Below are 10,579 nucleotides of genomic sequence, written 5' to 3' on the forward strand. Positions count from 1 at the left end.
CCTCCCAGCCCTACAGCACTTCTGTACATACCTGCAATTTTATTTGTTTGTATTGATGTCAGTTCCCCCCGTCTAGACTGCAAGCTCTTTGTGGGCAGGGAATGTCACTGTTTATTGTTGCATTGTACTTTCCCAAGCGCTTAGTATAGTGCTCTGAACACAGTAATAGCTCAATAAATACGACTTAATGAATGAACGTACGAATGAATGAAAGATGGAGCTTAAGGTCGGGCCATGGTCTCGAGGTCGGTGCGAGAACATTCACCTATTCCTCACCGGGATCTTGCCCTGTCTACAACTGTGCTATTCCCCACCTGTTTCCCCCAGCCCCCTTCCTCCTTATACCGACCCGGTCCCATTTCTGCAGCCCCTCCGACCCAGTGGTGTTCTCCAGGGATCTCAAGGCACATTTCAAACTTTTCACTGCCCCAAGTGGACGGGGAGAATACCGGAGAGTTGCAAAGACCGAGAACAGCAGAGGCTGTTAGGATAAATAAGGACGCAGAGAGGAGGGCGGAGGTGATGAAGTCGCCGGCCTCCCTGGCCCCGGGATTCCGGGTTGGGGTGAAGAAGCCCAGAGAGCTCAAGGAAACAACCTCAGAACATCTAGCACATCCACAGCTCGGCAACAGAGCTGGACCCGCCTCCAGCAGCACAGAGTTCCCCTCCCTGCTGGCAAAAACCCTGGCACGGCTCAGGGAAGAGACAGGAGCCTCGGACATTTGACCAGTTTAGTTCCCGCCTCCGCAGCACGCAGCCTTATTCATCTCCTCCGTATCCAGTGCTGGGCGGGATTCAATCCTCGCGCCTTTCCCACGGGCGCAAAACCTCCCTCCCACCTCCCCACTTCCCAGGCATCAGAGCTGACAGCCCGGTCTTGGTGGGCTCCGCCCCAGCCCGGGGTTAATTTGGGATTTGTCGGGGATGAGTGTGCGAGCGTCACTGAGGGTGCTACAGCCCATGCCTTAAGAGACCTCCGAGCCTCTCCACAGCCCCTTAAACCCAGCCGTTCCCTTGCTACACCTCCCTGCCTGCAAGGAGTTTACGCCACTAGCGGTTGCATTGCGGATCCAGGAGCACAGGGATTCGGGACGACGCAGGGGGACTCACTGTCTCCCTCTCTTCTTCGGGGTCGTTTCTGGCCTTGACCCCTTCACAGAACTCTTCCTCCCGAGCCCAGCCCATCGCCTCCTACACCATGCGGGCCAAGCGGCCCCTGGTGTGGGCTGCGCCGGGGAAACCGTCCAGGGATTCCGTGCGAGGTGTGGGGCCCCATCGGGGGGTCGTGTACAGACATATCTGAGACAGGGCCCTCTGCAGCCTCTCCACGGATGAGCGGATTTAGGAAACTTCTGCGGGGTGGTGGGAGGGAGAAATCAAATCTGTGTGCACAAACAGGAATCGACTGGCCATTTAGCTCTTTTATCTGCTCAATAATAATTATAATAATAATAGTGCTAACTATATGCAAAGAACTATTCTAAGCGCTGGATCGATACCAGATATCAGTCCCTGCACCCACATCCTCGGACTCTGGCAAGGTTGAGAGTGGTATCTAGCAACAATGGCGCCCGCTTCCGTGGTGGGCAGTGTGACTCCTGCCAAGACCGTGCCATGGGGAAGACAAAGCCCGCTACGTCTCCCGAGGGGGACGCCGGCTTCTCACCTGGGGAAAAGTTTCCCGTTGGCTGCTAACAGCATCCCTGCAGAGGTGTTGGGGGAGCGAAAGGGGGAGAGAGTGAGAGAGAGAGAGACAGAGACAGAGAGAGAGAGAGGGAGGGAGGGAGGGAGAGAGAGAGAGTGTGTGATGGAGGAGGGACGATTTGTCTGTCAATCTCCTAAAATCAAAGCTTTTTTCCCAACTCTCTGCTTTCCTCCCCACATTCTCTCTCTACCTACTTTCCCGACGGTCCGCCTTTCCTCCCTCCCCTTTCTCCCTGCCTTTCTCCACACTCTCCTCCCCCATTGCCTCTCCTGTTTTCCTCCTCTCACTCCCTTCCGATCTCCTCCCTCACTCCCTTCCCTCCTGCTCTTTCCTTTCCTCCCCTCATGCTCTTTCCTCCTATTTTCCCCTTTCCCATCTCCTTCTGCTCTCCGCTTCCCTCCCTCTCTCCACTCCAACTCCATCCGTCTCCTGTTCTTAATAATAACAATAATAATGTTGATATTTGTTAAGCGCTGACTGTGTGCCAAGCACTGTTCTAAGCACTGGAATAGATACAAGACAATTAGGATGTCCCACATTGGGCTCACATTCTTGATCCCCATTTTACAGATGAGGTAACTGAGGCATAGAGAAGTTAACTGACTTTCCCAGTCACTCGGCTGACAAGTGGAGGAGACAGGATTAGAACCCACGACCTCTGACTCCCAAGCCACTTTCCACTAAGCCACGCTTCTTCTCTTAGCCACGCTACTTTCCCCCCTCCCTCCTGTTCTGCACTCTCCACACCCTCTCCTCACGTTTTCCCCCCTCCCTCCCTATCCCTCCTGCCTTCACGCCCTCCCCTCATTCCCTCGCCTATCGCTCTATTGCTCCCACTGTCACGACCTTGCTCCTCGCCTATGACTGAGTCGATCAGGACACAGTTGGCAATGTCCAGCAGCCCAAGAGGCAAGTTACACTTTCTGCCAATCTCCAATCCTCGGAGACCTGACCCTCCACACTTCCAATAATGTCAGCCCACGGGCTTCCGCAGCTCCGGTGGACAGAAAGGGTGTTTGTGGGGCGGGGTCTGGCGCGGCTGATCTTCTTCTCTTTCTCCGTGTCCCCTCCCGGGAAGTGAGGACGGGAAGAGGTTACTTGGAAGAAGCTGACTCCTGCCACCTCCAGGGTCTCACTCCCCGGGCCTCGCCCATTCACCCCTCTTTCCGATTGCGCCCTCCCTTTCCAGTCTTGCCCCTTTGAATTCGCACCTCCCTCCGCCCCAGAACCTCGTGATTGACCTGTTCTTTACCTTCAGCTCCCACGGTCAGGTCATCTTCCAAACTGGTGGCCATTCTGTAGAACACTTCAGGCCGGGAGGGAGGGTGGAGATGACGTCGGAGAGAGAGGGGGATGGAGGGAGGGTTGGAGGGAGGGATAAAAGGAGGGGTAGAAGGAGGAATGGAAGGGCAGGTAGGGGGACGATAGAGGGAGGGGTGAAGTGAGGGGAGGGATTGAGGGGTGCAGCCACAGGAGCATTGAGAGAGGGGCCAAAGAACTGGTATTTACACAAATCCTCTTACCTACAGTGATTAGGTTCAATCTGACTATCCTGTATCTACCCCAGGATTTAGCAAATTGCATGGCATATAGTAAGCACTTATCAAATATCAATATTATTATTATTATCATCTACATAAACTAATCTCGCATACAAACCTCCCTCCACGGCACAAATACATTCAAACACATGGACACAGGACATTCCCCACATCCACCACCACAAAAACCACGTTCACACAGTCTTACATAAGCAAAACTTTGCATTCATCATCCTGCGCACATACACACCGAACACAAAGACACACACTGCTATCACACGAACACACAGATGTACACCCATCTGCTACATAGATACACTTCTGTAAAAATGAACACAGGTGCACACATCCATATTTGTAAATATGTATACACCCAAAACACCCATAAGTGCACATTTCCCAACTCACCCATATCTAGAGGCTTACAAGCCTCCACATTAGCTCACAATAAACACTCCTGCTCTCACCTCGTCACCCCCTTCGGGGTTCACATGGTCAGATTCAGACCTCACCGTCGGTTATTGACAGGCTGGACTCCTCCTCTGCCCCCTCCTCCGAGGACCTGTCACAACGACAAGGATTTGTTGTCCCTGCCCTCCCTCTGCAACCCTAGGATGCCGCCCCTGGAACCAATGGCCCCCAGGAGAGGGGGGAGGCTTAGGATCAGAAAGCCAAGCGCCTGCCTCCATCTCCCTCAGCGAATGAGTGCCCAAATGGCGATCAGAAACCTGAATTTCCCTTCCCAGGCTGGCGGCTCAGCACCTCTGCCCAGCCCCCAGAGGGGAGTCAGTGAGAGACTCCCTCTGCATCAGCTCTGCAGCGTCGCGGGAGGGAACAGAGAGGTTCCGGGGTCAGGAGACAGAGCCGCAGAGAGACAGAGACACAGTAAAAGAAACACAGAGGCACAGACACACAGAGACCCCGAAAACCCAGAAACTAAGAGGCACAGTGACAGAAACGTAGAGAAAGAGACACAGATACAGTTCTAAAGGCTCAGAGAGACAGAGACTCAGAGACTTTCAGAGACAATTGCTAAGATACAGGGACAAGCAGAGTGTGTATGTGTGTGTGTGTGTGTGTGTGTGCGTGCGCACGCGTGTGTAATTCAGAACACCTCCTTTCCTTCCCACAAATCCTCCTGCTCTCCAGGTCAGACGAGATATCTGAACCCCTTACCGCAATCCTCCCTTTCCTCCCCACCCCGGGCAAAACCGCGAGAGCTGGAGCAGGGGTTAGGGCAGTCGAGGATAGACCGTGATGGTGGAGTTTCACCCGCAGTTCCGCAGCCAATCCTCAATCTGGAGGGCGGGATTCCCTGGGGGACAGAAACCAGGTTATAGCATTGGAGTTTTGCAGTATCCCGCTAGAGTGCGCTCGTTTCAGCCGAACTCTGAATCTGAGGCGACGCGGGTGACCGGTGCGACCCCTAAAAGTAATCCAGCCAATCTCCCTGCTCCCGAACTGGAAGAGGCTCTCAGCCTTCTCCTCTCCTGGTGGAGCCATTCTGCCTCCGCAAACTGGTCCCCTCTTTTGCACCCCCGTAGCACCCCCGCCACCGACGTTTCCCCTAGCTGCCACCTTCACCTTCCTCGAAGACATCATCCTGCAGTGGGGGCTCCTCTTTGGGCTCCCCGGGAAGCTCTGCAGTTGCCCCTGCTCTCGCGTCTTCTTCCTCCTCCTCCTCCTCCAGCCCCCGAGGCCGCCGGCGCCGGCCCTGCCTCAGCCAAGCCCGACGCCGCTCCCAAGACGCCTGAATCAGTGTCGAAGGGCTGTCCATGGTCCTGACCCGTCCCCTTGGGCACAGAGCCCTATACAGCTGCCCTGGCGTCCTGGATGGGGTACAATAGGAGAAAACAGAGCAGGGGTGAGGGCGCCCCTGCCCCTGTATCTGGACTTTCCCTGGAATATCTCCAAAGAAGGGGTGTCGTCACCCTCCTCCCTTGTTCTGACGCAGAGCCCAGCCATGGTTCCATGAAGTCCTTCCGGTTATCTACCGTCCCTCTCTCTCTCTTGCTGTCCCTTCTAAAAGCAAGTGAGCCAGTGCAATTATTATTATTGTTATGACCTTCCAGGAAGCAGCATGGCCTAGTGGATAGAGCATAGGCTTGGGAGACTGAGTGTCATGCATTTTAATCCTGGCTCTGCCACTTGTCTGCTATGACACCTTGGGCAAGTCACTTCACTTCTCTGGGCCCAAGTTCCCTCATCTGTAAAATAGGGATTAATTCTGTGAGTCCTATTTGGGATAGAGAATGTGTCCAACACAAATTTCTTGTATCTACCCCAGTGCGTACCTGGCACATAGTACCATTATTAATATTATTATTGTTATTACTGAATTCAACACCTTTGTTCCCCACTGCAACGCCCACCCCCTGATCTAAATGTATTATGGGTGGGGTGGTTCTTCCTTGAGTCTCGATCAACCCCACCCTGAGCAGATAGACCAGTGTAGGCAAAGGAGCCCACACCTTCTGTGCTCCCTTGAATAGGTTTCTCCTAGTGAGATTCCTTGGAGTGCCCCCACCCCTCACCCCAAGCCCACCAACACCTCTGCAGGCTCAACCCTCGGTCCTCCTTTGGCCGGCGCAGGGGGAGGAGAGAACGGGTATATATCTTGGGAGGTGGAAGAGATTGAGTTTCCCAGTCCCCCCCACCCCCCAGCCCCGCCCGGCCGTGACTGGAAACGTGCGGCCTGGCTGTGGGAGCTAGTGACCCGGCTGTTTCGGTCGATAAGGGCAGATCCAGGCACTGCGCGGAAACGTGGGTCGGTGGGGCCTGGGGTCGCTCTGGAGAAAATACTCCTTAGTGAACCACTGGAGGCCGTGAACTGCTTAACCTTCCCTCCCAGAGGCTCCTTTTCCCCGGGCTCCTCTGTGGGAAAAACTGCTTTACCCACGAGGATGAGGGCGATCTGTTTGCAGCTGTGTTCCATCCTCCCATCTGGGTCTCGGACTTGCACCAACCCCTAGTGAGGTGCCTGGGGAGCAGGAAGGAATAATAATAATAATGATGATGATAATAATAATAATAATAATAATAATTGTGGTATTTGTCCAGCACTTACTAAATACCAGACACTGCACTATGTACTGGGGTGGATACAAGAAAATTGGACCGGACAAAGTCCCTGTTTCAAGTGGGACTCACAGTTTCACTCCTCATTTTACAGATAAGGGAACTGAGGTCCAGCGAAATTACGTGATTTGCCCAAGGTTATGCAGCAGACACGTAGCAGAGCCGGTATTAAAACCCATGACCTTCTAACTTCCAGGCCTGTGCTCTATCCACTGCACCTTGCTGCTTCCCCCAGGAACTACCCTGGTGGGAAGGGGGATGGGTCTGGGGTGTTGGGATATGGATGGGCCTGGGGATGTGGGAAAAGAGGATGGGTCTGCCGTGGATTGGGACAGGCCTCTTTGGAAGGGGGACAGAACTGGTATGTGGACAAGACAGGTGGACCTGGTGAGGAGATGGGGGCAGGGCTGTTGAGAAGGGGAAACAGTCTTGGGTGTGCAGAAGGGGGATGGACTTGGTGGGGAAGGAAGTCGTACCTGGGATATGAAAAGTGGGGGTGTGCCTAGTGGGGTGGGTAAGGAGTATAGGCCAGGGGAGTGGTGTGAGAGGAATGGGCCAAGCCTCCCCAACCCATCTCCTCATCCCCCAGTTGCAGGGGGATGAGACTCCTGGAGACTACCTAGTCTAATCCTTGGGCCTACGATCCCGGAACACGCCGAGCCTCCTCTCTGCCTGGAGGCAGGAGAATGACCCAGATGGCCCCTGGCCAGCGGCTGAGCCAATCGAGGCTGCCCAGGAGCAGCCTGTTTATTCAGATAAACAGTGTGCTCCCTCTGGGCTGGCAGCCATGGGGTTCTAATCAGCAGTAGGCAGGCCCCGTGTCTGCAGGAGAGGCGGAAGAGGGGGCCAGATGACCCGGAAGTCCGGCTGAAGCTCGAAGGAGAGGGGTCACCTCTATTTCCCTTCTCCTGCCTTGCCCAGCCAAAGTGAACAGGTTAGGGAGACTCAATTAGGTCTGCCATTTCCTGCTTAATCTACTCCAACCCAGCCCACACACTCATCTCCTCTAACTGCACTTCCACCTTGTCTAGCTCACCTTCGGCCCCTCACCCATATCCTCCCTCTGGCCAGGAACTCTCTCCCCCTTCTTATCTGACAGGCCACCACTCTCCCCATCTTCAAAGTGCCCTTGACAACACATGTCCTCCAAAAGCCTTCCCGGACTAATCTTTCATTTCCGCAACCTATTTGCCCTCATCCTTGCCTCACTTGGGCATTTGGTTCTGCGCACCTTAAGCACTTTGATACTCACCTCACACCCTGCCCAACAGGATTCATTTCACATGTATTTACAACTCTGCCGCTTTGCCACCTGTCATTTATTTTAACTTCTGTCTCCCCTAGATTCCCAACTCCAAGAGAGCAAGAATAGTGTCTGCTCACTTCATTGCACTGGAAGCTCATTTTGGGCAAGGAACATGTCTGCTATTCTGTTGAATTGTACTCTTCCAACCGTATAGTACATTCCTCTGCACATAGTAAACGCTCAATAAACACAATTGATGATGATGATTGAACCCTCCCAAGCGCTAAGTAAATGCTGTTTCGTGGATTAACTGTAAACTTATTGTGAGCAGAAAATGAAACTGTCAACTTTGCTATATTGCACTCCCCCAAACGTTTAGTACAGTGCTCTGCACAAGTTACGTGTTCAATAATTATGATTGATAGATCGGCTGATTAAGGAGCATTGAGGAGAGAGAATTCAGGAGAAACAGACCCACAGGTTGGCCAAGATGCCTTTAACCAGGGCTGCCTGAAGGAGAGTCGGAGGGCCTGCGAGAGGGCAGGGGTAGGCTAAAGGGGGTCATGTCGGAGGGAAGTGATCTTTGCTGAGGAGTTTGAGGCATTGGGGTCTCGAGGATGTTGTGGACCTCCTGAGTTGTATGTTGGCAAAGCCCCGGCCCTTCCCTTCCCCTCCAGAAAATCTCCTTATGGGGCCCAGGCTTCGCTACCTAGGCTGGTCCCTGAGGAAGGTGGGAAAGAGATGGTGGACCTGTCCTCTCCTCAGTAACTGCCCATGTGGTTCTCGAACGCAATTTCACTCGGCCACTGGGCCCCTCCCTCATCCCCGAGCCGCCCATGAACCCACTGGCCACAGTTTCCCTAGTCTGAGGCCTCTCCTTTTAGAGCTAGGCAGGAAACGGAGACAGGACAGATACGGTCTTCTGTCGGAGGGGGTGGGGGAACCCAGGGTGGGTCTTTACAACTCCCACAGGGCCTTGTGATAGTAATAATAATAACTATGACAGTATTTATTAAGGGCTTACTATGTGCCAGGCATTGTACTAAGTACTAGGGCAAATACAATCAAATCTCGTTGGACACAGCCCATGTCCCACATGGGGCTCACATTCTCAATCCCCATTTTACAGATGAGGTAACTGAGGCCTAGAGGAGTGAAGAGAATTTTCCAGAGTCACACAGCAGACAAGGGGCAGAGCCGGGTTTAGAACCCATGACCTTCTGACTCCCAGGCCTGTGCTCTATCCACTATGCCATGTTGCTGATGTTTGGAACATTGAACCCCCGGGACATCCCTGTCATTCCCCTGCCTTTGGGCAAGGCTGCCCTTGGCATGCTCCGACTCGACACCTAAGCACCACGTCTCCCACGTCTCTCCCAGGGCCCGTCTGTCTCAACCTTGCATGCTGGGATGTTTTTCCTGTGTTCCAACTCTAGTTTAGGCATTCTGAAAATGTGGTCAGCATGCATTCATTCTCCTCCATCCGCTGTGCCCCAACTCTACAAGAGGAGCTCTTACGTTCCAGGGAGGTTGTGAATAGAAGTGGCAGGAGAGTTAGGATGCCAGATGCAGTGGAAAACCTTTCAGTTGCCCTGACTGGAGCTGACTATGTGTCTCATGTAGAGGGTTTGGGGACCCTCTAACCTGAGCATCTTTGAGAAAGGAAAGGCGGCTTCTGATGGAGAAAGAGTGGGGTTGGGGAGTCAAGAGACTTGGACCTCGTTACCTCTCTCCACCCGACATGCTCTGTCACCTCAGAAAAGTCATTTACCCTCTCTGGGCCTCCATTTCTCCAGAGCACTGGGGCAGTTTCCCCCCACTAAACCTCAATGATCAGTTCATACTGCCGAGAGAATATTAGTGGTAAAGGAGCGGTGAGGCTGGGGGATGGGTGGGAAGCCGTCTCGGGTTCCCCTCGGGGAGAAGCAGAACTTTTTATGCGTGGGGGAACTCTCCCTTCCATGAGCCCTCCCACCCCCTGCCAGCTCTCGGATCAACCTCAGTGCCCGCGACCCCAGCCCCGGCTTGGCTGGACCTACCTGCTCCCGTTTAGGATGCCACCTTGGCCATGGGTGTCCAGGGGCTTCGGCCGGCTCCGGACAAGCAAAGGGTCCCCTGGCCCCGGCCTCCAGCCCAGGGCGTGGTGAGTTCAAGCCGAGGGAGCGAGGGAGGGCGGGACCAAGAGGGCAACCGCTGTCCCGAGCTGCTGGCATCAACACAAGAAGAGGAAGTGCCTGGGGGGGGGAGGGAATGAGAAAAGATGAAAACACACACACACACACACACACACACACACACACACATTCATTCAGAAACACACACGTACACGCACACACACATATGAGGCAAATACAAGACCCACACACCCAGACGTACACGCAGAGACAGATAAAAACAAACGCCCAGGGACCCACACAAAGAGGCACAGATGTCCAGAGACACAGACAGGTACACAGTCACAACCGCACAGACTCTGAGGGTTTGAGTACCAAGAAAAGTGCTAGTGCCAATGAGGGTGAGACCCCCCCCCCCGCCCCCGCAGGCCCACACCACTTATGTACCGAACTTTACACTCTGCCATTTTCCCTATCAGCAATTTATTTCAATGTCTGCTCCCCATTTAGACTTCAAGCTTCTTGTGAGCAGGGAACACGTCTACCAACTCGATAGCATTGTACTTTCCCAAGCTCTTAGTACAGCGCTCTGAACACAGGAAACCAGGCCCTGCTGAGAGCTCACCTCCTCCAGGAGGCCTTCCCAGACTGAGCCCCTTCTTTCCTCTCCCCTCGTCCCCCTCTCCATCCCCCCGTCTTACCTCCTTCCCTTCCCCACAGCACCTGTATATATGTATATATGGTTGTACATATTTATTACTCTTTATTTATTTATTTATTTATTTTACTTGTACTTTTCTATCCTACTTATTTTATTTTGTTGGTATGTTTGGTTCTGTTCTCTGTCTCCCCCTTTTAGACTGTGAGCCCACTGTTGGGTAGGGACTGTCTCTAT

General features: G+C 53.6%; 1 protein-coding gene across 1 annotated transcript; it reads right to left on the bottom strand.

Moving 5' to 3' along the window:
- Positions 1-1,191: 1,191 nt before the first annotated feature.
- Positions 1,192-5,023, bottom strand: LOC119922197 (protein TESPA1-like). Its single transcript, XM_038742170.1, has 6 exons — positions 4,831-5,023; positions 4,519-4,561; positions 3,759-3,808; positions 2,958-3,011; positions 1,667-1,703; positions 1,192-1,321 (listed from the first exon to the last, which is right to left on the bottom strand). The coding sequence occupies exons 1-6, from the start codon at positions 5,021-5,023 to the stop codon at positions 1,192-1,194; spliced, it is 507 nt and encodes a 168-aa protein (XP_038598098.1).
- Positions 5,024-10,579: the final 5,556 nt, after the last annotated feature.

Source organism: Tachyglossus aculeatus, unplaced genomic scaffold, assembly GCF_015852505.1.
Source record: "Tachyglossus aculeatus isolate mTacAcu1 unplaced genomic scaffold, mTacAcu1.pri scaffold_100_arrow_ctg1, whole genome shotgun sequence".
In the NCBI taxonomy this organism is placed as follows: domain Eukaryota; kingdom Metazoa; phylum Chordata; class Mammalia; order Monotremata; family Tachyglossidae; genus Tachyglossus; species Tachyglossus aculeatus.